Source organism: Geospiza fortis, unplaced genomic scaffold, assembly GCF_000277835.1.
Source record: "Geospiza fortis unplaced genomic scaffold, GeoFor_1.0 scaffold166, whole genome shotgun sequence".
NCBI lineage: Eukaryota > Metazoa > Chordata > Aves > Passeriformes > Thraupidae > Geospiza > Geospiza fortis.
Window position 1 is genome coordinate 8,183,092 of NW_005054310.1, and position 24,242 is coordinate 8,207,333.

Below are 24,242 nucleotides of genomic sequence, written 5' to 3' on the forward strand. Positions count from 1 at the left end.
GGCTGCGCTCCGCTCTCCCGCATCCCGCACCAGGGAAGGGAGAGCAGGCCTGGGGCAGCCCTTGGGAGCAGCTGCCACCCGCTGCAGCACGTGTCCCGGCACGGACGGCAGAGCTCCGGCTAAATGAACTGCTCCTGCGGGGAAAAAACGCCAAACAAATCCAAACAAACCCCACCCAAACCAAAACCAACAACAACAAAAATACGCTAGCTCAGAAATTATTCTCCCGCTGGAAAATGAGGAAAGCTTTGTATACTCTCTGTCTAGAATGAGCCCCATTACACTCGTAAAGGCTTTAGAGGCATTTTGGGGCTTCTGCCCATATTTGTACTACTTTCTCAGCACCACTGTTACAATGTATTTCATTAAAAGCCAGTGCCTCTGCAGCAGAACGAATTGGTGGCATTGGTGAGCTTAGTTTTATTTTGCTTTATTTTTCTCCCCCAAATCTTGTTGAGCTGTTAGGAAGCCTTGCCTTCTTTCCTTGCTGTTGAAAAAGAAAATGTCAAGCAAAGTATGTAATATCGAAACATAAATGGCGCTCAATGGACTCTGACAAGTCATGGTAGTGAATTGAAGTTCTAGATGGGAGAACCCAACTACAACAATGATTTGAGAAAACTCAGTACACAGATGAAATTTAAGTCAAGGATGTTTTGAAAAAGAGGCCCTAAGGATTATCCATGTTCTCTCCTATAATAGATGCTTCTGAAATCTGCTTTTTGGAAGAAATATTTTTAATTTAGACATTCCAGCACTTGCAAAGCATATGTATGACAGAGCTGAAACCAGGTGAGGAATTGCAAATTGTTTGAAGGACTTGGAGGATATTCAGAACTGTGGAAATGAAGGTTTCTTAAAATTCCTGGCAGTGCTTGGAAAATCTGTAGTATTTGTAAGTTTAAATTATTTTGATGGTTAGAAATGTCAGATTCCTTTGAACTTTCTTTTCAGCTTAATTTAAAAATATACAGAAGCCATGGGGAGGAGAATCAGCTTTTCTATGGCAAGATTAGATTAAGAGGCATTTATAACAGGCCCATGTCTGTGACCAAAGGTTCTGCAAGATATGATTTATAGCTTGGAGATGTTTTCCTCCTGGTCCTTACCACCCATCCTCCCCAAAAAAGTTGGTGAATGCAGTAGAACCCACGTCCCTGTGGCAGCCACGTGCAGTTTGCACACACAGCTGAGGATGGCCTGCTGGGACAGCACCTCAGCACTGTGTTCATGGCACAAATGGGATGTATGTGCATTGGCCAGTGAGGAGTCAGCAAGTTATTTGTGACAGACACCTCTGCCCACTGGCTCAGGACAGTGCCCAAGTGCTGCTGAGCATCCCTGCTGCTGCACCAGGTCACCTCCCTCCCCTCAAATTTGTAGGAGATAAAGCATGGGACAGGGACCTCCTCCCACCTCTGCAGATTTTCAATCAAATTGCACCTGTCACGGTTTGTATTTATTGTAGTGGTTTTCTTCAGATAAATTTAGCTCTAAAATAAAGCTCCAAATTTCATACCCCAAGGCATGAACAATTTGAGCTGTTTGTTGCTCAGTGCAGATATGAAAATGGCTGAAGTATAGATCAGGCCAACATATATTCATTTAAAAAACACATAAGAGTAGGCAGGGTTTAGCTGGAAAAGATCTGCCAGTACTTGCAAGTGATGTTAAATGATGCTCCCTGTTTGCATCCAATATTGTAAGGACAGACCAATTTGAAATGGACACAGGAGAGAAGGGTAATTTGTAGTGTGTTACTACCTGAAGCTAAACTACAGACAGCAGAATTAATTCATTCGCATACACTTCAGTGTTTGTTTAAAATGTATGAATGAAAGTAGCTCATTTACTTACTTGCTGTGTGTTCTGCAAACTTTCTTGGGACATTATATGTGTATTTATATATATATATGTCTGTGAGTGTCTATTTATATGTTTGGTTTTTTTCTTTCCAGGACTTTGACTATTGGTGCAAAGTATAATTTACATTCTCCACTTCTGCTAAGCAGAAGGACTCTTTTAATATATAATGTTTCTTGCACTCAGAATCAATTTAGCATCCATTCATTCCGTGTTTCTGAATGGTAGCCTTGTGGCACAACTGCATCTTGCTTTGTTCTTAAGGTGTATACCCCACAATCCTAGCATTCCTCTTGGGAAGTAGGTAGTTATTCATGTTGTAGCTGGGTCTCATTAGTTATCTGCTGTCTATGTAAAGCACTCTCCAATTATACCATCAGGTACCTGTTGCTAAGCTTCATTTATCTTTGCCTTCATTGTGATTTTGCTGTAGCAAATTCTCTTGCATCTGTGAGAGTTGCTGTTTATTCCTAAATACCTGACGTTTTACAGTCTCCTGACCTGATTTTTCCCAAACATCTTTGTATAAGTAATAGGTACTCCTCAACTTTCTGTTCTTCTCCTAGCTCATAGCTGCAAGAAAAGGCAGACAGTGGGACATGCAGTTTAATAAAGACTCTATTGTATTTTTGCTTTCTACAGGAGACTTCATTTTCTCAAGCACTAATTGCAAAGCTGTCTTTATAAACCTTGTTCTCTTCTCCCCCAGGATTTGCAGATAGAGCGAGAGAGGACTGTGTATAACATTTCTGGCGGCTGCACAGCCCTGGTGGTGGTGTATTTATTGGGGAAGCTTTATGTGGCAAACGCTGGGGATAGCAGGTAAGTGTGTTGTCTCCCCATCTAATCCTTCACCCCAAACTGCCCAGGCCTGGTGTTACTAAGTCCCTTAAAGCAGGCAGCATCACAAGAACATTCTGTTTCTTGGCTGGATGCTTAGCACTTCTCACTGAAGTGAATGCAAATGTCAGGGATAGCGTTCCAGTATCTTGAGCAGTGGTTGCAGTCAGGGAAAATGATAGCACTTCTGGTCCTGTAGCAGTTTCTGAATGGCTTATGTTTGCAGAGAAGTGGAAAGGTACTAAAAAGCCATTGAAACAGAAGAAGTGTTGGGTGTGTAGTAGAATTGTGTGTCGAACACTGACAAGGTGACTGTATCCAGAACAGCTGGTAGGGCTACATTTGTTCCATGGGAAGTCCTGTGGCTCCTGTTGCCAGGCTTAGTCTTGATAGGCCATTTGGCTTCCAGATTTTCATGTAATTGAAGGTAGTGATCAGTATGCAAATACCTGCTACTGTTGCCCTAGGGGAGGGGGAGAGGGAAACAGGCTATCACAGTATGTTGCCTTGTCCTGTTGTAGCGCAACTACTTGTCAAATTCTCAGAACTGAGTGCTGCTGCTCAGGAGCTGTTGCTTTGTTTTATTTTGAAGTTGGGTTCTTGAAGACTCATGATAAGAAGCATTTTCGTTGTCTTCTGATGTTGCTAAAGATAGGAGCATACTGGAAATCTCTCACTTGCATTCTTTTCCCCTCTCTAACTCTGCCCTTACCACCATTGGAGGGAGATAATGAGGCTCCTCTTGCAAGACTTCAGACTTCACATGTTTCTTTTGGCAGTGCACTGCATAAACAGGGTAGGGAGAAGAGTTCCCATGCCATACTAACTGCTCATGTATTCAGTTCATTAATGACTGAGTAATTAACATCTGCAAGGGTATTGAACCATGTTGTCTTGATGCCTAAAGAGGCTACCTGGAACAGAGGGTAGACAGTGTTAAAAGAGTAAAGTGGGTATTTATTAAAAGGCCTTTAAAGGATGCACCTTGGGCAGTACAAGAGCTTGGCCGTGGCTCCACCCAAGATGGATGACTGGTCATGATTTTTCACACTTTAAGTTTTGGTCCATTTACAAATTGGGATGAATTGTCCAATTACAGCTTCAGGTTATGAAGTCCATCCTCCCATTTTGCTCTCTTCAATTCACTGTTGTTTACACTTTTTGGGGTTGAAACTGTAATGGTATCCTTGGTTCTCAGGTTGGAAAAGGATTGTTTTGTCTAACTAAACTGTGAAGAGAACTTGCTAACACTTCATATGAAATTCAGAGTTACATACTAATGCAGTTCATAATCTGAAAAATATGAAAGCTAAAACCTAAGGCATCAGTCTTTAGGTGAAGACTACTATGTTTGTGTTTAAGATTTGTGCATACACAATTCATGTTTGTAGTGTGTAGACCCACATACTTACAGAGACAACACTCAAGGGTTTTGTAGTTTAAACCTAAGATTTTTATTGCCTCTTGCTGCTTTACACTGTGTAAAGGAAGTCAAATAAATCCTATATGCATAAAATTCCTGTTCTTTGTTCTTTCCTTCCTTTGTTCTTTTTTCTTGATTGTTTTTAAGATGCTAAATTTGCTGTATGTGTTGCGACTTGTTCACCCAGTTTCTATTGACAAGTGACATATTTGAATCTCCTTTTTGTATCAAATGTCAAGTGAGTCCTCACAGGGTAGGTGCAAACATGTTTGAGGTGATCACCTATCTGGTCAACAGAGCTACTAGCTGAACTACATTCTATTTCTTCTGCCATTAAATTAGAAATAATAATGTTTTCTTGTGCTATTACACTTGAAGTACAGTTGAGCCTCTTTCTCTGAGTTGATTGATTTGCTTTATTGTCTCTTTAAAGTGTACTGTGTAAAACTGGGCATGCAGGACTTACATCTGAGTAGCCAAGATCTTTGTTCTTAAATGACTGGAACTGGCTGCTTCCAGTTCCCTCAGGATTCCTTCTATGCTCCCTGAGAGCAGCCTCAGCTCCACTGCAGCCTCTGATACTCAAGTGCAAGACACTGTTGTTGGCGGTGATCTGGAGTTGGTGCCAGAGTACTGGTGTCACTGTAGTTAAACATACTAAGTCTTCAAGATGTTTTGCATGTTTATTAAGTCTACCCAGAACATCTGTTCAGAAAAAGAGGGAGGGCTGGAAACAAAGGAAACCATCAGCAAGATTGGGTGTTGTTTGAACCAGGATTCAAATTCCCATTCCTAAAATCTTGTTGGTAATAAAGTCCCTCCAGGTTCAAAATAGTTTGGTTTTGCGTTTCCCAAAGGGACCTCACAGAAAGTCTCTCATATGCTGAGGAGAATTGTTCCAAAATCTTTCATTTTCAGCTAAGTCCATTCCTAGACTTTCCTTGCTCAAAAGAAATTTTAAAGCTTTAAAGTGTAGACCAGTTGGCTTGGGTCTCTCTCCCACCAAATTTCCTCTTTCCCACTTACAGGGAAAAAGACCAGCTGTTGCAAAACATCTGGGTTGTTGTCATGACAAAAATGACATTTTAGGACTAGACAAGCCACTCTGAGGTTATCTGCCCCCTGCCACAGTGCACAGTGCATTCCTGTATTTTGAAGAGCCCAGTTATGTAGTCAAGAAGTTTTACTTGTGTTAATTGGGAAAAATAAGTTTCTTTTTGCTGTCTCATGCCTTGTGTAGTCAACTTTGTAGTTTCTACAGTTAAAAGGGAGGGCAGTGAGAAATACAATAAGGAAACTACTTCAAGAAATGGTTATCTGCTCTCGAGAAGAAGGGTGGGTTTGTTTTTTCTCTCAAACAAGGGACTTCATCTTGTTGCTGTTGGAACTAGATGATGAAACCCTTCGTTCTTAATTTCTTTGAGTTCACCTACTCATTTGTGCCTTTCCCCTCTCCTCATTCTCCTTCTTCTCTCTGCTACCCCACTGGAAAAAGCCTGCAAATAAATCAAGTTTCCCACAGATAGGGATCCGTAAGAGAAGGTTTTGTGTGGGAAATAAACATTTTGGGTCCATGCAAACCTAACCAAAGGTTAGGCTTCAGGGAACTTCAGAACAGCAGAAGCTTTAAAGTGGGGTTTTGAACAGTTTCTGCTGTCAGAGGACCAAGGTATGTGCAACAAACTGTTACTATCACAATGAGACTAAGGAAACGTTAAGTGTGAGACTTGAATAATAATGTACTGTGCGGTGCCAGCTATACCTCAGACTTATGTCTGTGGTATTCAGTTTATCCACCAAAGCTTCTCAAATCTAATCATTTCATGCCACGTACCCTGGCAGTGTTGTATAGCAGCTGTCCTTTTGTAGTTGATGTGTAATTACATCATGAAAAGACTTTAATTACCATATTACTAAATTACCAGCCAGCAATCCTTTCAGGTTCAGCCCTAGCTCACTTCTGTATGGACTATTAGGCTTCTCCAAGCTGAACACTTTTGGTTGGTGTAAAAGGGAGGAAAAATTGTGCTAATTGTAGGTTTTGTTATGAACTATTATTGAGCTTGATGTTATGGCATCACTAATGTCAATGATATAATTAAACTTCTGCTAACGATGCAATCATAGTTCTGTAATAATTACATGTTAACTGCACATGATACCAGAACCCTACTAAAAATGAGGTGATGTATTCAGAGCCTGATAAAAACAACTTGGAAGGAACTGCTTTCATTCTCTAATGGCTTGTCTGATCATTCTTGGACTCTGCCATAAATATACTTACTTGTACAGTCGAAATTCATATCTGAATATCGGCCAAAGCTTTTTCTAATGTTTCTTTCTCTCTCTTTCATCTTTTCAGTGATTAGCATTGTCCATGCAGGGTTATCTGATTAGGGACTGATAGTGCTATAGTCAGCTATCCAATATATAGTGCTTTTTTTGGTGAGCATTGGGGCTCTGTATTTTGCTTACCAGCATGACATATTTGCTATGAAAACTAGGCCATTGGAATAGCTGCTTTTTATTTATTTTCTTTTTAAAATATGGAATAGTAAATCTTCTCTGGTTGTTGTTTTAAATAGTGTTGTTCAATTCTATATTGCTAAAGTGACTTTTAAGTCTAAACTGCCATGACACGCCTTGTTAATCTCAGTTCTTTTTACTTTTATGCTCTTTATTAGGATGTTGTTTTATAGGTACTGATGAAGCAGTTGTAAAACAGGGAGTTAATGTTTTTACTGATTACTGCCCAATTATTGTATAGCCTCATGCAACATAACATTTGTCCAATATCGCTGCAATGACTGTAATGCAATATGATCATATTAACCATGTTTGGCACAGGCATTGTTCTGGCTTTTGTGTTGTCTGGAGCTGCTCGGAGACTGCAGGCGCTTCCATTTTGTGCTGTGCTTGGAGCCACGTAGGGAAGCTGTGCCTTTATCATTATACAAGAAGCAGAACATCGCAAGTTGATTTGACTTTTCCATACACCCTGAAACCCTCACTAAATCTGCAAATGGGTTCTTGGGCTTTCCTGATTTATTGGCAGAACATGACATGAAAGCAAAGGGCCTGATGTTTCAAAGGTTTCAGAGACTTGCAGGGTCACTGAATTTTTTGCTTTGCTTCATCGGCTCTTTTTTATCATCTTTTTGCCTCCTTGCTTTTGCTCCCCAGGACTTATGTTTTCAGGGCATATTCACACTGTACTTGAACATACCTCCTCATGTCCAGAATAGACTTTCTCCTTCTTTTTCCAAGTGTAAAATTACTGCTAAGGCATTTTGGCTTATTAAATGGTAAGAGCTTATTGAGTGAATATTTTTGTGATGGTTTTGTGTGGGTGCAGGTGAAGTAACTTCATTGGTACTTCAAGAGACCAGGTGTGGGAGAGTGTGTTCATAAGAATCTTCTCCCAGTGTAATAAAATAGTGAATTGAAAATTGAATTTGTTTACCATTTCAATTATTTTTGGATTTGCTGCTTGTGTTGAAACTTACTACATTTATACTTCCTCTTCTTTGTCATGGTGCTTGTCAGCTGCTTCCCTCATGGTTAGTTGTCATTATAGGAAGTCAGATTTGGGGTTTAATTTATTTATATGAAGTAAATGAGAGTGGCATGGAAACAGCCACGTATCTGCTGACTGGCAGTGTAGCTTAAATAGAATTTCTTAGAAGTCAAAATTGATGATTCTGAGCCATTTTTGTGGTTTATGGTATCTGAACTCTCCCTCAAGGCAGTCCAGCAGGGTCGTTTTTGCCAGAAGTGCTAACACTGTAAGGATGAAAACTAAAAAGTGTTCTAATATATTGCTGTTATAAAATTAGTTTACTTTAGTCCTTGGTTTACTGTCTAGGAAGCTTTAATTTTCTGGTTTTTGTAACTACTCATCTTCTAATCTAAATGGTATGTATTTTCCCTGTTTTCTGTAAGTAGTCTCAGGCCTAAGCCTTCTCTGTCTCCTTATATCTGTGTCTTCATAAACAATAACTGTGCTTCATACTGGAGACTTAGAGGTCTCTAGAGGAAAGATTAACTTAGTTACTAAGCTTCTCCAGTCTGCAGTATTTTGAAAAGCATTCTTTTTCCTGTCTTCTCCTAAAGAAAGGCCAGAGAAAGTTGCAAGACTGAACAACACACTGGAGCCATGCAATTGGTAGGGCTTTCTTTTCATTCTCTGAAGTTCTCATTCCTCCACATTCTCAGAAGATGCCCTCCCAGAGGCAAGAGCGACACTTAGGGATTGCAGTTTGTCCAATCTATGGTACATCCCCCTATAGGTTATTATTAATTCTCTGACAGAATCAGTTGAAAATAAAAAGTGTTTGATCATTTCAGGGCAACAGATAACCTAAGTCTGGTTTGCTCACAGGTCTGTGTAGTGAGGAGAGACTGAATTCAAAGCAAGACAAGTCTCTGCCATGTACATTCTCCTTCCCTGCAGTTTGATAGGTGGAGAGGTCAGATCCTGGCTAGCCCAAAATGTTGGAAAAGATTAGCCATGTTCAAGAGACATGGTCATGTCCTCTCTCTCTGTTCCTCCTGTCTCTTTTTGTTAGAAGCATGATCTGCAGGCCTGCAGGAAGCCCTTCTCCTCTTTTCCTGCCTGGTCTCCTTCCAGGGAGAAGCAGGAGCACAAGATTGATTGGAATAACAGCAACCTCAGATACTGCAGGATTTTGTACTGGGTAAAGCTTTTGAAGGCACTTCAAGAAACACTTAAGGTGAGGTGTGAAGAGAAGGTATTGGATCAGAAAGAAGTCATTTGACTCAAAGGACAGTGCTATGGGAGAGCATTTTCTAGTTATCAAGTGAATGACAAGTTCCAGGTTACTGGCATGTCATATCCAGCACTGACTTGGCAGAAATTATTAATTTGGTAGTAAATGTTTGCAGGCTTTGAAGACAAAACAAATGTCCAACTTCTTTTCCAAGCTCTTGTTTTTCCTGGGAGAGCATATGCCTTAGCAATACCTATGGCAATTAGTAGGTATTAAAGCCATTGTAAACATTTTCAGAGAGAGTCAGTTAAATCTTTGGTCCTTATCACACAGACATTATCTTATGTTCCAGATTATGAGGAAGGAGAAGATTTTTGGCTATTTGAGTAATACCAGTAAACTGTAAAGCCACAGTTCATTGATACTGGTTTCCAGAAATAAAGAATTTTAGTAATTTTAATTCTCATGGGTTTTCAGCCTTTAAAAATAAAAAGAAAGAAAAAATCTACTCCAAACAAACTGTCTTTTAAATCTGTGCCTTTGTAGCTGACCGCAGAGACATGCAAGTTCTTCCCTGCAGTGTTGCAGGGCCAGGGCCAAGGCATGGAAAGCAGACTGGGCACCTTGGTTCTCTAGCTCCCATCTGTGCTGAGGGAGGAGGAGCAGAGGGAGCACCCAAGGCTTGCTTGGTCTATGTTTCAAAGTCTGCTGTGGTCCTTACTATGTTGAAAAGCTTTTCAAGTGACCTGAATTCAACAAACTGCAGGCAGCCCAGGCTGTTCAGTCTCAGCAGCAGCTATGCAATGCTGCTTGAGCCCTGCTCCTGGGACCTTTAGTGATGGCTCTGGTCACTTCTGTGTGGGTGAATGAAGCCGGGCTTGGGTAGAAATTCACCCATGAAGAGTGAGCAGAGAGCATGAGTTGCAATCCTTGCTTTTACATCTCTGTCCAGCTTTTTCCAATATCCTGCAACTGGTACCGAGTTAAGCAGAAAAGCTGAGATCAAAGTAGATATGACTTTAGGTGCTAAAGTAATTCTTTTTGTCAATGGAAAGACAGTGAAGAGCAGAGAGATAAAAAATCCTTGTTACTTCCATCTTACATGGACAGCCATACTCCAGCCATATTACTGGCAAAATAAACACTGACTTGCACAGCAATGCCTTCATCCACTAAGCCCAGGTTTAGTTGCCATAGTAACTTGTCTTGGAGATGAATGTGATATCCTGGACAGCAGGGAAAAAGACTTTGATTCCACAGATACCGGTCCTGAGGCTCAGAGCTGGCCGCAGAGATGTGACTGCATTTCTTTGTTCATTTCCCTGGCATGGCCTGAGTAATTGGTGGCATGTTGTTCAGCCATAATACAGAAACGTGGTGGTCTGTCATCGGTGCAGCCTTGTACTTAGCTGTGTTCAGATGAAGAATACACTGAAATCATCGGGGCAAAATGAATCCTAAGAGAGCAGTAAACCTCCAGCCTAAGGGTATTGGAGTCAGCGGTGGGCAGGTTTTGTGTGCTAGTAGTGTCACTATAAACTGGTTTGTAATAGCTTTCTAGCTGCCAGCTGAAGCCCTTTCTGAAAGATTGATGTGTTGAAATGTAAACCATCAGGAAAGTAATTAATTACACAGCGTTTTAGTTTAGTTCATTCACATTTGGGTTAGTACTACTGGAGCTGGGGTAGACATTACTAGAAGTATATAGGTAAACTTACAAAGTCACTGCTTGTTCAATAGCAAAATTTACTTTCCTGGCTAATGAAACAAGAACATTGCATACTGACAGCCAGTGCCATCACATTAGTGGGAGGGTGGGCATAACAAAAAATATATAATTAGCCCTAAAATAAAGCACAGTTAATAAAGTGAACTGCTAATAATAGCTCCATGCTTTGATTTCATCAGTCAAGCAACACACTTGAGGACCTAAATGGGAGCAGGGAATTCACTCATGGTAGAGTCTCATGGGAGTGGAGCTGCAGCCCACTGAAGAGGCACTGACAACTAGAAGCATACTGCTCCAGGGGTCAAAAACGATGGAGCAATGTGTCTTCTCCAAGCTATCTCCTCTGTGGACACCCTGCAAGCTCAGCATTACATTTAATTTTAAACTGTAGAGTAGTGATGCAGAAACAACTGAGGTAATTTAGTTCCATTGTCGGTGACAGCCAGGTGCTTCTCATTGTTAGATGCAATATAGGGCAGACTGCCAACAATAGAAAATCCTTTTAACTGCTGCTTACTAAGTTGTTGTGAATACATGAGATGGAATACCAGATCAGTTCTAAAAATTCTGATTTCTGTTATTCTTGGTGGCAGTAAGAAAAATCCTGACTGGCTCAGGTGCTATTGAACATGAGAAGTAAGCCCTTCCATGGAAATCTGTGTTATTCTGCTTACAGCAACAGTTTCTATTTGCCTATTTGTGGTGCTGTTTTAAAAATAATACAATTAATTCAGTAAAATCAGACCACCAGCATCATGGCTTTAGAGTGTTTCAGCAGCCTCATTGTGTCTAGAGGCCTTCTCCAAAGGAATCACTAAGTAAGCACTAGAAATATGAATACGAATGAGTCAGGTAATTGGAAACAGCATAAAGCTCTGCATGTGTGTGTACAGGAACAGCTCATGTGCTTGCAGGTGCCTCTGAAAGACAGCTTTCAGGGGGGTATTCAGGGTCTGGATTACATAATTTCTTTCTCTGCTTCTTTTCAAAGGCAGGAGGAGGTTCTCATCTTGCCACAGGAGAGGTATGGCATGCTTGGCTCCATGCTGTGGCAAAGACATGAAAAAAGGACCTTGAAGGAGATTCTTGGGAATGCCTAGTTGGAGTCCTGGTGGAGAAAGGGCTGTGCTTGGCAGTTGTGCTGCTGAGATACTAACCCTTGGAGCAGCTGGGGTGGCTGGCAGTCTGCAAAAAGCCTTAGCAAAGTTTGGGAGTGATCTTCATTGTTCTGGCAGGAAATGCCAGAGCACGCTCCTGTAGGAAATTACTTTTGCAATACTTCATCACGGCAAGTTCTCACACCTTTTTTTGGCTTGAGGGAGCTGAAGTTCCCCCAAGTGATGAATGAAAGTGTCTGAGCAGCCTCCTATAACCCACAACGTAACATGAAACTACATTGTCACAGGAAGAGCCACAAGCAGGCTGAGTCTACTCCTGCTTAACGCTGGCTTTGTTTCACTAAAAGAAAAATTATCCAGTGTTTCTATCCTGTCACAACGTTTCTATGAACAGGCTCATGTTTGTGCTGAAAAATACAAAGAAATCAGGGTGGCACAACTGTTGAGTGGCAGTAAATAGAAAATCAGGATAGAGACCATTTTTACTGGCTCTACTCCTTCCCTGGTTTGTTGTTTGTTTTCTTCTTGATAGTGATGCCTAGTAAGAGTTGAGGCATTATCTTAAGTATTACATGGGGGAGGCACAGAGGGTGTTTTTTCCACTGGTATTGCTGAGGGTTGCTGCTTTCACCTGAGTTTTACAGTGATGGATATGTCATCACTGGAGCCTGTTTTATTGCCAGCTAAATGTTATATAATAGTTTGTTCCACTATCCCTAGCCTGTCTTAATTCATAAATTAAGGAAGTAGTTTAAAGGCTTTGCACTATACTTCCATGTTGTTAGTGAATACATGGGATGGAATATGAGATCAGTTCCATACTTATTGCCAGTGCAGTGAGGTGTTTGTACACCTGGTTTCTAAAGAAACTTTAAGAAATGGGATTGAGTGGGACTAAGTGAGAGTAATTCAGTTTGAAGAAGTAAAACCAAGGCGCCAGTGCTGAATGGATTAAAAGTCATCAGTAATCATAATGGCAGTAAGTTCCAGTACGTCATTTACAGAAGAGAAAAACATTTCTCATTTTAATTGTGTTATAGTCATTGTCTTTCACTTCTTAGCAATTAAGAAAACGCAAAGAAATAAAAACAGCACAACTGGTTTGAAGCTTAGCAACCATTAGCATTGATCGTCCCTGGTTTGTTTAAATATATGCATTTAGTTACCAAAATAAACAAGTACCCATATAGACTGATTTAATGGTTCTAGGATTTACTTTCTTTTTTCCACAGCTATCTTGTGACACACCTAATTAAAATCTACTGCTTAGTTCCCCTTTGAATAAAATAAAACCCTGCCTTATTCTTTCTGTCAGTTTAATCCCTCTTTCTTTTTCATTGACACATTTCTAATACCTTTGCAGACAGGCCAGACACTTCTGCTTCATCTGTACTGAATCCACATGCTTAACACCTTTTGACAAAATGGATGTAGCCTCCCTGTGGCTTGGAATTGATATACACTGTCAAAAAGGGTTTTCTGAATGGTCTTTCTCTGTCACCTTTACCAGATTTTTATCCTGTGTTGTAGAAATGTGCAGTTTAATGTTGCGTTTCAAATCATTTTTGCCTGAAAAAGTGTGTAATGGAATCAGGGTGTCCCCTGAATACTCCTAACAGTTGGAGATGTCTCTTTGTTTTGAACAGCAGAATCCCAATAGACCTGTGACAGCAGTGGAATTACACTCTTGACCTTGTTCACTAAAGTGTTGCTTTGTCTGTATGATGAAATGAGAGTAACCAACAAGAGCTTCCTCTGAAATGTCTGAGTTTCCGCTGTTAGTTTCTCATAAGAAACAGAAACTACACTTGCAATTTTCAGCTGATTGTGTTTTCCACAAAAGAAAAAACAAACAAACAAATAAACCCAAAACCCTGCTTGATTCAAGGAGTGCTGGTAGTTGTTAGCCATATTAAAAATGCAAAAGCAGTTGATATATCAATATTTTCCTTAAGCCAGTGTTGTTGCTATACTCTGAGCATCACAGCAGCAGTACAGTGCAGTGGCAGATTTTTGTCCTGTTGTTGCTTCATTCTCTACGTATTTTAAATCAAATGTATACTAAGGCACGAAATACAATTTCTAAGTATTGAATCTGAATATAGAAAATAACTATATACTTAATGTTCTATGTGAATTTAGGTGATTGTTATGGACTACACAGTTGTGTCAATCCAAAAGATAAATACACTGTTTTCTGCAGATGCACATGCAGCCTTTTAAGCTCCTGGTGTTTCTTTTCATTTGCCTGTGACTGAGCAGACATAGACAGCTGTAGGATTTGCCATGACTGCCAGTCCTGCCTTGTGCATTGAGCCACTGGCACATCTCTTGCTCTCCATTTACTTATTCATGATCTGGCTTCTCTCTGGAGCAGAAGAACTCAAGAGGCCAGAAAAGATACAAAATCAGATTTTTCAGATTTTTGTTTCTTCCATTTTAGGCTACTTCAGCTATGTTTTGGGGAGATTTTTCTCTAAAATATTCCTGTTTACTGTGAATATCCCAGTTCTGGAATAGTGAACATACTTTCATTGTCATGCAGAGCATGTGAAATGCAATGACAGGTACAATCCTGTAGTTCCTGTGGGTGAGGAGTTAGGGCTCAAAAGAGAGGAAAGGACTCAGGGAAGTCTAGTTTGTTTTTAATAGAGATCAGAATAAGTGACTTACTGGCCTCTGTGGTCTCAAGACTTCAGAGCAGTTTCTTACTGTAGACAATGCTGTGTGGAGAGGGCATCAGAGCATGAAGGGCAATGCACTGAGGACGCTGCAGATCTGTGACTCCTGATTTCCAATCCTGCCAAAAAAAGGTTTTGTTTTTTTAATTACTCTTTCTTTGGTGATATAAATTAATAATTGGTATGGGTCTGAAGCAACCTTGTCATCAGAGAATATTTGGTTAGTGTTGACATACTTGTTTCTCTGCAAACATGAATCATCCATCTGCCTTTGGCAGGCTTGCCCTGTGGCTCTGCTATAATGTGTTTCACCAGTGTGGTGGAAATTAAAATGTCACTATTAAACATGGCAAAATCAGATGCTGTCTGGGCACCGCATCTATTCAAGGAGTTCTTCCTTCCTATGTAGTTATTTCTGACAGTTTAATGGGACAGCTGTATTCTGGCATAAAACAATACATTCATATATCCTCAATACATGGGGAGTTAAATGCTTTCAGAACACTATTTCCTTGCATACATGAGTGTTTCATGCATGGCAGAAGCAGTAATGCTCATGTAACACCATGTTGCTGCTTAGGCCATTAGGAAGTGTAAAATCAAAATTAATTGTCCTGCAGGACCATATAGAGTGGGTCTCTAAAAGCAGTTGCTGGAGCTGTTTGCAGCTGCTGCATCAGCCAGGCTCCTTCCTCGTGAGCAGTTATTGACTCTGGGCTATTGAATTCAGGGCTCTGGAGGTTGCTGGGTGGAAAAAGCCTTCAGTTGCTGCTTGGCAGCTCTGTCACTGCAAGGTCATGGAAAGGGCACATCAGTCTCCAAACCCAATTAGGGCCTTATTTGGCACCTTTTCAATCACAGGCGAGAACCCCACTGAGCAGGGTGGCTCCCAGGCCAGGCTTTTGCACCCAGTCTCCTCAGTGAAACAGCCAACAAATGTGTCCCTTTTTGTCACTTGAGCCATCAGAAATACACTTTGCTGTCGTGAAACAGCTAAGCAGTTAGTGCAGAAAGGTAAAGAGCCCAGTACAGGCTTATAAGCTCACCACAGTTGAATTTGGACCAGTGCCTTGTACGTATATGTCTATGTCCCTCCCTTTACTCATATCTAGAGCTGTCTCATTCCTCAGATCAAATCATTTGACTCTTATGAACAGCTGTAACTTGCAAGTTGAATAAAGTCCAACTACTGAAAACATTAATGAAAAACATAAAACTCTCTTTTACCGCATATCAACAGTATTGCTTTAATTCCTCCTGCTCTGAAGATTTTTTTGTGTGTGTGTGCTAGGTTGTGCTTTTCATCCCAGGTGGCTGCCAGTTCTGGTGAAAATAAGTTGAGCTATGAAAGGTTGACCCACTCGCCTCTGAATTGCTTTTTATATGATGTGAGTCCCTCAGGGCCCAATTCTACCCAAAGAAGTGAGAATGACAGCTATCAAAATATATACGAAACATGTCAATGTGCACAAAGAAAAAGGTGAACCCCAGACTGGTCTGAGTGGTCTTTAAAATCTGGATTTCCTGTGAAATGGTGATTAAAGGGGAAGCAAAGAATAATCAGAAAATTAGCCTGATGTACTAGCAGTTATATCAATGTGTGGTTTTATATTAGCTCTTTCAGACAAGCAAAAGATCAGAAAATCCCTTATGACTTGCTTAAACTAGTGTGTAAAATTTGGTTTAGAGTCTGATCAGTTTCTTTCATCAGTCTAGTCTAGACTATTGCCAGAGTACCTACTCTTTTCTAAACCTACAGGCCCCTTAGGTGAAGGCCTACTCCACCTGAATCAAATAACTTTTTAATAAGTTATATAAAATGCTCACTGTCTGAGTAGATTAAACTCATTCAAAGATTAATACCTTAGGAACTGCAAAAATAAAAGCAAAAGTGTTGTTGCAGAAGAGAGGTGTTAGAGTTCTTAATTCATATTTAAATTATTGTCTCAGAAATGCAAAAGAAAAAATTTCAGCAAACTTTTATTATTTTTGATTGGATAAGCATTTTTGTAAGTCTGTAGTCAGATTCCCTAAAGGAGGAAAAAAATCTGTCAAAAATTATGCACAAATTTTTTTAGGAAATTAAACACATGCAACTACCATGTCTATCCCAAGTACACAATATTGGTTTTAATTAAGGGCCAGGCTGAACCTTCAGTATATAGACTGCACTCTTGCCATCTCTAATTTCTACACAGGATTATTTGCCAAGAAGTGAAGAGCAGTAAGAAGTGAAGTCCAAGAGAAGTAAATTTGTTACCTTTCAAGGCAAAGCCGTTTGTTTTCCCGTCATTGCCAGAGCTTCTTCCCACATCTGCCATTGTTGTACCATCCTGAACCTGTCTACTCTTTGCCACGTGAATCTCAGGAATGTGAACAGTTCATTTACTCATAGATAATGCTGCTGCCTTTTGCATACTAGCAGTAGTAGATGACAATTTGGAGGCAATTTTAGTCCAATGTCCAATCCACAAGACTTGGAAATCTGTCCAATGCCACTAATTTTAGAAATTCAGGTTTGTACCTGAGTTGGTTTTCTCAAGATGCCTGTGTTTTGAATTTAGAAGTTTAAGTTTTCAGTCTTTGTGTGCCTACCATATTTGTTGGTTGCATTCCAGTGGCATCAGAACACCTGGCATAGAGTCAATGACAGCAAATCGATCAAATGATCAAGGGAAGTAAGCTAGCTCATGCATAGGACATCAGTGGGGTGAAAATATCACAGAAATGGGAACATTTAAAACATAGAGAAACTGGAATCCAAGTGGCAAATACTTCTTTTAGCTACGCCAAATTCTGTCCATGTTCAAGAGGAGAGCTGTTATCCAAACACTGAATTAATCTACTGATGGCTTAGAAACAGTTTCACAGCAGGCATTAAAGTCTTTGGGATGATAGATAGTTTATCAAAAGTGCCAGGCATTGCTCTACTTACAGAGCTGCCTAAATAATGGAAAGATAAAGGAACATAGTTCTGTGAGTGAATACATGAATGCAGAATGTAGTAGAAATATTGGGTAAATTCTTCCCTCCTTCCAGCCAGTGGCATTAACCAGGGAAAGATTGGACCATATTTTGTGTGCAGCATATCAGATTGTTAAGAGGCAACAGGCAGGTGTTTAAAAAAATTTTCTCTCTGCGATTTGCAGAACTGTGTATGAAATCTCCTGTCTAATCTACAGTCATACAGGTAATGAGCTGCCATCTTTCAGCAAGTAACTAGTTAAATTTGTGCTAAATAGGATTTGCTTTGCTAGTTCCATTTTATGTTGGAGTAGATATGTTCTGACATGACATATGACCAATTAATGATTGGAAAGTGCTTGGATGAGTCATTTGAAGCCAGTAGTTTAGACAGTGTCAGCCACAACTGGTATTAAAACCTGCAAAGAGTTGTTCTACAATCAGTGATTCTGCAGCATCTCCTCTGGGTGTCTGCATTTCACTTAATAAAGATACCCTTTAGACATCAATTGAAATAACTCTTGCCTTTGTTGCTTGGATGTTTTTGTGGGCTCTAAAATGAACTCAGCTTATACAAGTGTACTTTGTTACCCAGCCTAAAGGATGCAGGGCAGGAATTATCCAGTTCTGCTGACAACCTCAGTAGAAAAGAAATGGCTTTATTTGACCGTAGTTCTGAAGAGAATAAGAGTGTGACTGTACCCTGTGGTTTTCTGGGGTTTTTTTACCTTTTTTTTTTTTTCTGTGCTCATGATGTTTTATTACTTTTACAGAGCTATAATAATCCGAAATGGTGAAGTCATTCCAATGTCTTCAGAATTCACTCCAGAGACTGAACGCCAGCGACTTCAGTATCTGGTAAGAGACCTGAGGACCAAATCAGGTGCTACTGATGACAAGCATTGCCCAGTAATATCAAAGGCTTAGAGAAATGCTGCTGAGTTGCTGTGGTTCAGTGAAGGGTGATGTGTCCACTGAACACCAGTGACTGATCGTGTATGTCTTTAAGCCATCAGCAAATGTGGAGAAAATCCTGCAAATCTCAGTGAAAGGAGTATTACCTCTTCAGCAAAGGCCATCGATTAGCGTGGTTGTGCTTGTGTACATTGTTCAGCTGCAGACCCTTCAGCAGCACACTGGTGTTGGATTTTGAGAGCTCAGACAGAGAGTTAATGAGCCACACATGTATTTCAATCCATCCCAATGCTTGCTGTGTGACAGTGTAAAATACTACAGACTGCTCTTTGGATGTGAGTGATATTGCCGAGTTCAATTAATTTACTCAAACAGTATGCCAGTAGTATCTCCATCAGGAGAAAGATATCCAACTTAGAGGTGATCTCAGTGAACACTAGTAACTGCAGGATAGGATGGGTGATCAAAGATTAGTTTTATTTACTGTAGCAACACCCATAAAACTGGGGCAGGGTGACTAGCTGGGGACACATGGGATGCTTTATAGACCAAGCTGTGTTGGCTGATAAGCTGCCTGAGGAATATAAGTTAAAATGTATGGTGTTATTTTTCATACAAACCATCCTGTTACTTTTTAAGGTTTTCTTCAATGGACAGATCAGGTGGTTGAAGTCGATTAGTTGTTTGTCAGAATGTAATTTCTAACATGGCTGAGAGATTTCCTTTGTCCTTCTTCTGTTTCTTTTAGAAATTTAAGCTTCAGCCAAGGCAGGGTCACTCTCAGCCTTGCCTGACTTAAGGTGGACAGGCCAAGGTTAGTGGTGTTCCCAGGTCTTAAGCTGTTTTTTATTTTCAGCCTAGTTTTTCACTGTGGTTTGAAACTAGACAAAATGCCAGTGTTTGAAAGGTGGAGGTGGAAGGTTTTAAAGAAAAAATTGTGTTTCCTCAATTGTCACATTTAATTTTTTTTCAGTCAGATTCATTGGCTTGAAGCTAAAAATTTTAGAAGAAATACTGCTTTGGGACTATTCATATTCAGAGAACCAAATGGAAAAGAGGTCTAAGAAATATTTACAGTTCAGTTACATTTAAAATAATTTGTTTGCCTCTAAAATAAAAGGTAGCATCTAGGGAGTCTGCTACTTCTGTAGGAAATATGAGATAAAACATTGCCTACAAGGGTTTTTGTTTTCTCTTTTGATGTCCTTTCTGGCTTAAATTTGAAACCAGTTGCTGATCTGAAAAGCATTTCTGCTGTTTCCTGTGGAAAATTCCTTTACCTTTGTTTGTCTATTTTAATTCTGTATGTAACAAATATGCCAGGTCTATGGGTATCATGTTCAAAGAGAATACATGCAAGACAGCAAGAGCGTGAAACAAAATTACAGATAATTTCAAACACAACATTCCCTAAGTAAGATTTTTACTCTTGTGTTTAAAAAAGAAAAATAAAAAAATGACTCCAAACTTCTTGTAAAGTTCGCATAAGCATTACACTCCAAAGTTTGCATCTATCTTGCTAATTAGATCCCACATAATTCCTTTTATCACTTGTCTGTCCCCAGGTTCTATTAGTCTGTTGTTCTACCATCAACATCTCTTGTCTCTTGTTCTGTCTGAAAGTTATTTACTTGGAGTCTATTTTCTTGTTTGCAGTTAAAGCTGAGTTCCTTTGTTTCAAATATGTTGTGCTTCAAATATGTTCTTCCTGCACGATAGGAAGAAAATCCATTAATCACTTTAGCATTAATATTTTACTTGGTAAATGCAGAGATCCTGTTCACTATGAGGAAATTACTGTACAAGCAAAGGGATGGTATGGATTTACAGCCTGCAGGCTGTTCCCTGTGCAGCAGACAATTTTGGTGCTGTCAGAATGAAGGAGCTTCCATCTGCCTAAATTTAGTGCCTGTTGATTCCTTCAGTCACACAGGATGTTCTTTTAGGCCCTCTTTTCTGAGCCTTAATTGCTGTGTGGAAAGAAATCTGTGGGATAATGAGTTGTTCAGGTCATGTGAGTAGCTTATATGAAGTCCTCCAATCTAGTCTTAGACAAAACTGTGCTTCAGCTAATACTGATTGAATAATCAATCAACTAATACTGATTGAGTAACTAAGAGGGGAGGGAAGCTAATGGAAGCAAAAGGACTCTCCTGTCCTGGCAAGTTTATTGCCATGCATCCAAGAATTACCTTGGCAGTAGGCATCTGGCATGGACACCTGAAAAGAACAAGTTGACTGTCCATTCGTTCTGACTTTGAAGAAGCTCTGAGCCTGGTCATCACTCCATAGGAGGGCAGTGGTGGGGAAGCATGCAGCTGCAGACTTCAGGCTGGCTGTATGACAGAGACAGACTTCTCTGTCAGGCAGCTTGTGAGAGTATTGCAGAAGGCAATCAATTGTTCAGTCAGAGAGCACTTCTTAAGATGTAAAATGTGAAAGCTTTGCACCAGTGTTCCCTTGATCTTTCAGTTTCTGTAGAGGTTCAGTGCGCCCTATTGCTTCCCTTCCACTGATGGGCATTCAAAAGCCTCCTTCTGAATTTGTGTAGCAAATTCTGTAGCAGGAGACCTCCACACATCTCTTGGGAAAAGTCCTGACTTCCCGTATCAGTGTATCTTGAAGGAAAAAAAAAATCCAGTATTTACTGGGAAATACTCTGGTAGATTCAGCAGTTGTGCGGGCAGTGACAACCAGAAGCAATTTTTCTTTCATCTTCTGAGGAGACTATTAATTTCAGTCATGATAGTCTAAATTGCAACAGTAAACAGGATAGATTTTGTTACTTATTCCCTTGGAAAATGTGTTTAAAATGAATGGTGAATTGAGTGTAGTGCAGATGGGTGCATTTCTATTAGTTACTGAAGTTCACACTTTCAAGATGTCATGTGAGGTCAGTGTGGTGTTTGTAGCATCTTCATGTGTGCAGCCAAACAGCCCCTCTGAAGTTCACCAGAAGTGGTACACCACTTCTACCAGTGCAGGTGTCACTGCTAGTAGAGACTGGGTTGTTGCAGTGTGATGCAATTTCCTGTTTTAGCTATCCCAGTCCTTTCCCAGGACTTCTCCCTTCCCCTCCCCTTGCCCTCTTGCTAAGTGCTGTCCGTCAATCTCAGTAGGCCAGCAAGGCCATTGTCTGATGGGCAAAGTTCAAAAGATGCCTCTCAGCCCTGGGGAGAATTGGGCCATCCAAGTGTCATTTGTCCCCTGAGCCTTCCCCCCTCCTACCTGGTTGGTGCCATACCTGCCCCTTTCCTCCCCCTCCCCCCGAGCTTCAAAGGACACTGAGACCATGCGATCGGCATTCTGTGAAGCTGTTACCAAGATTCAGAGATCTGTGACCCTGGAATAAAACTCTGGATTAAACCCTCCGCAGAATCCATCTCCTTTTCATCTTCACCTCACCTAAAGCTTCTCCATCAGAGGTAATAACTGAATTCCTGCTTGTCTGGACTTGTCTAAGTGCCTAGCTGCAACATACAGCCAGCCAAAGGTGTCTCTGAGGTGAAACACCACAGCTGCTGCCTCTGGCCAAGCAGCAAGGCCCAGAAGAGTCCAGGCACATTCCACCCAATAATATTGGGATAATATTCCAGTACTGGGTGGCCACCAGTGACAGTGACTATGGGTGCTCTTTGTGTTTGCCACCACTCAAGCAAAGGTTCATGAGCCCAGATAGTCATGGGCTCAAAGGGGATCTATTCCTATTTTCTTGCTCAGGTGAGGATAATAGTGACACTAATATTCACCTGCTGAAGGATGCCTGCAGAACCTGAGCCTGAAGAGGAAATGAACCCAGATCTCCTAAATGTCCAGTCAGCACTTCAATTGCAAGTTAGTCAAGACGTAATTCCCTTACAGTTTTTGTCTCTCTGTATCACCCAGCATAGGCTTACTTCAGCCATTTGACACAGCGGATGATGCTGTGGTAAAAGAGATGTATGGTTCCATGGAAGGGGTCCTGGCCTTTCACGAGATGAGAGACCCATCAAGAGATGGATTTGGCTTCTAGTCTTCTCCTTCCTTTTGCCACCACATCCTTTAATTTTAATCTGTCTTTGTTTTAAATGTGTCCCTATGGTAATGGCTGAGTTATTTGCAAAACTTCTGGGTGTGCTGGGCTGTGCATGCTGTTGTGAGCAGTAGTCCCATATAGTGGAATATTCTTTTGGAGAAAAGGGCACAATATAATAAAAGTATAAAGTTGTAAGATGGTGTAGGAGAAAGCAGCAAATCTGAAAATAGCACAGAATGCAGTGAAATCACTAGTGCCAGCGACTTTCCAGGGCAGTGCCTACTGAAGGAGTGGAAAAGGCAGTGGCAGGCCTTACTGAGTTGCAGATAAGATAACATGCAGTGTTTCCTGCCACCTAATTAACTGGCAGGCTAGTGTGTAAGTCTAGGTTTATCTTAATTTCATGTTTGCTTTTCTAATCACCAGGAAACACAGCAGGAAGTAAATGCCCTTTTTAAACAACCATGACTAATATTTCTTTGACTGAACTTCATTTTAAACAACTAATTTTGAATGCAATACATCCATCCACAAAACACACCATTAAATGGCAGAGTACCAAAAACACACAATGCAGACTATGCCAGATTTATGCCAAAAAGCTCTAACAGTTTCTGAAAGAGAAAATATGACAAATGTTCCAGTTCCATAACACAGAATAACAATGTTGTCTGAAAATACCTCATAAGGATCCTGGAAGTGTTTGGTAGCCACACTATTTGTTAAATTTCAGGTTCTCTGAGTGGTGTTTCTGATCTGAGGTTCCTGCAAATTGAGACTAAACAAATTTAAAAATGGAAGATACATTGTGTCATCAAAGGCAAAATTCTGGTAGTGAGTTCACTTCTCTTTTTTTTTTGTTGTTGTTTGATCACTTGAGGGGATTTCATGGTTCTGCTTGTCTATCTGTTTGAAAGTTCTGTAGGTTTTTAAAGTGTTGCTTTTTGTTTATTTTCTGGTTCTGCTGCCCAGCATGGTTTTCTTGAGGTGGGGAGAAGAGTCCTGCCTTGTACATGGAGAACAGGTCTCAACAAACCCAACTGGAAGTTGCAACTGAGTTTTGTAGTAGAACATTCTTCTCTCTGTAAAATTACCAGTGAAGCATCAAAATTGGCAGTTTAAAAATGGTAAAGAATATGGAAAATTAAATAAATAAAGCAAAGCACAACAAAAATCCCCATTTCTTCACATAAGAATTCAGATCTCAGACACCAGAAGCTTCCAAATTGCTCTTTTCCCTCTGTTTCACTGACGCCAAAAATATTAGAATCAAGTTAAGATCGCTGGATTGTAAATCAAGCATTGAGGCTTGGCTGTGGAAGACGAGTCTTATTTAAACATTAACAGTCCACTGGTAACTGTGCCAGCTTTATTAATCTTATTTCAGTTATGACCTCAGACTTTCCATCTGAGTAAATCTTTATGCAATGCAGTCTCTCCTGGTTGCTTTACCTTTTCATTAAAGAAAATTCTTGGTTTTAAGTGAAAAAAGGCTAGAAGCTTGTAATGTTTTTCTTCTGAACCTCTTATTCAGACTAGTAATCTCACAATCTGAAGGTTAGATAACTTCATTTTGATATCAGGTGTGACTGTTTTTTAAGTATGACCTTGTTTTGTAGGCAGGTGACAATATTAAGCTGGTAGTGGTTTGTAATGTTTTAATCAAGATAAGCTGTGCAGTTTTAAAAGCAAACCAAATTTCGCTTTGAATGCAGACTGACTTCATTGTTTACAATATCATAGACCAGAAGAAATTTTAAAAATACCAAAACCAATCCAGCTCTTTGTTATCATACAAAGAAAAAATATCGTTCATATTATGCGACACATCAAACCATTAGGAATTTTCCATCTCTTTTGCAACTGGAATGAAAATAAATAAAATAAAAAGCTTTCGTGTACTTTTAAATGAAGAAGTTAATTTTTTATAATTCCAGAGTTCTAGAAGAATGAGAAGTTTCTTT

General features: G+C 40.2%; 1 protein-coding gene across 1 annotated transcript in view; it reads left to right on the forward strand.

The window, feature by feature from the left end:
• The window catches only part of PPM1H (protein phosphatase, Mg2+/Mn2+ dependent 1H), a 78,336-nt gene that overhangs the window by 22,598 nt on the left and 31,496 nt on the right, over positions 1-24,242 (forward strand). The window contains exons 4-5 of the mRNA XM_005419297.2: positions 2,573-2,685; positions 18,122-18,206. Of these exons, the coding sequence (XP_005419354.1) occupies positions 2,573-2,685; positions 18,122-18,206 (198 nt within the window). The remainder of the gene's footprint in view (positions 1-2,572; positions 2,686-18,121; positions 18,207-24,242) is intronic.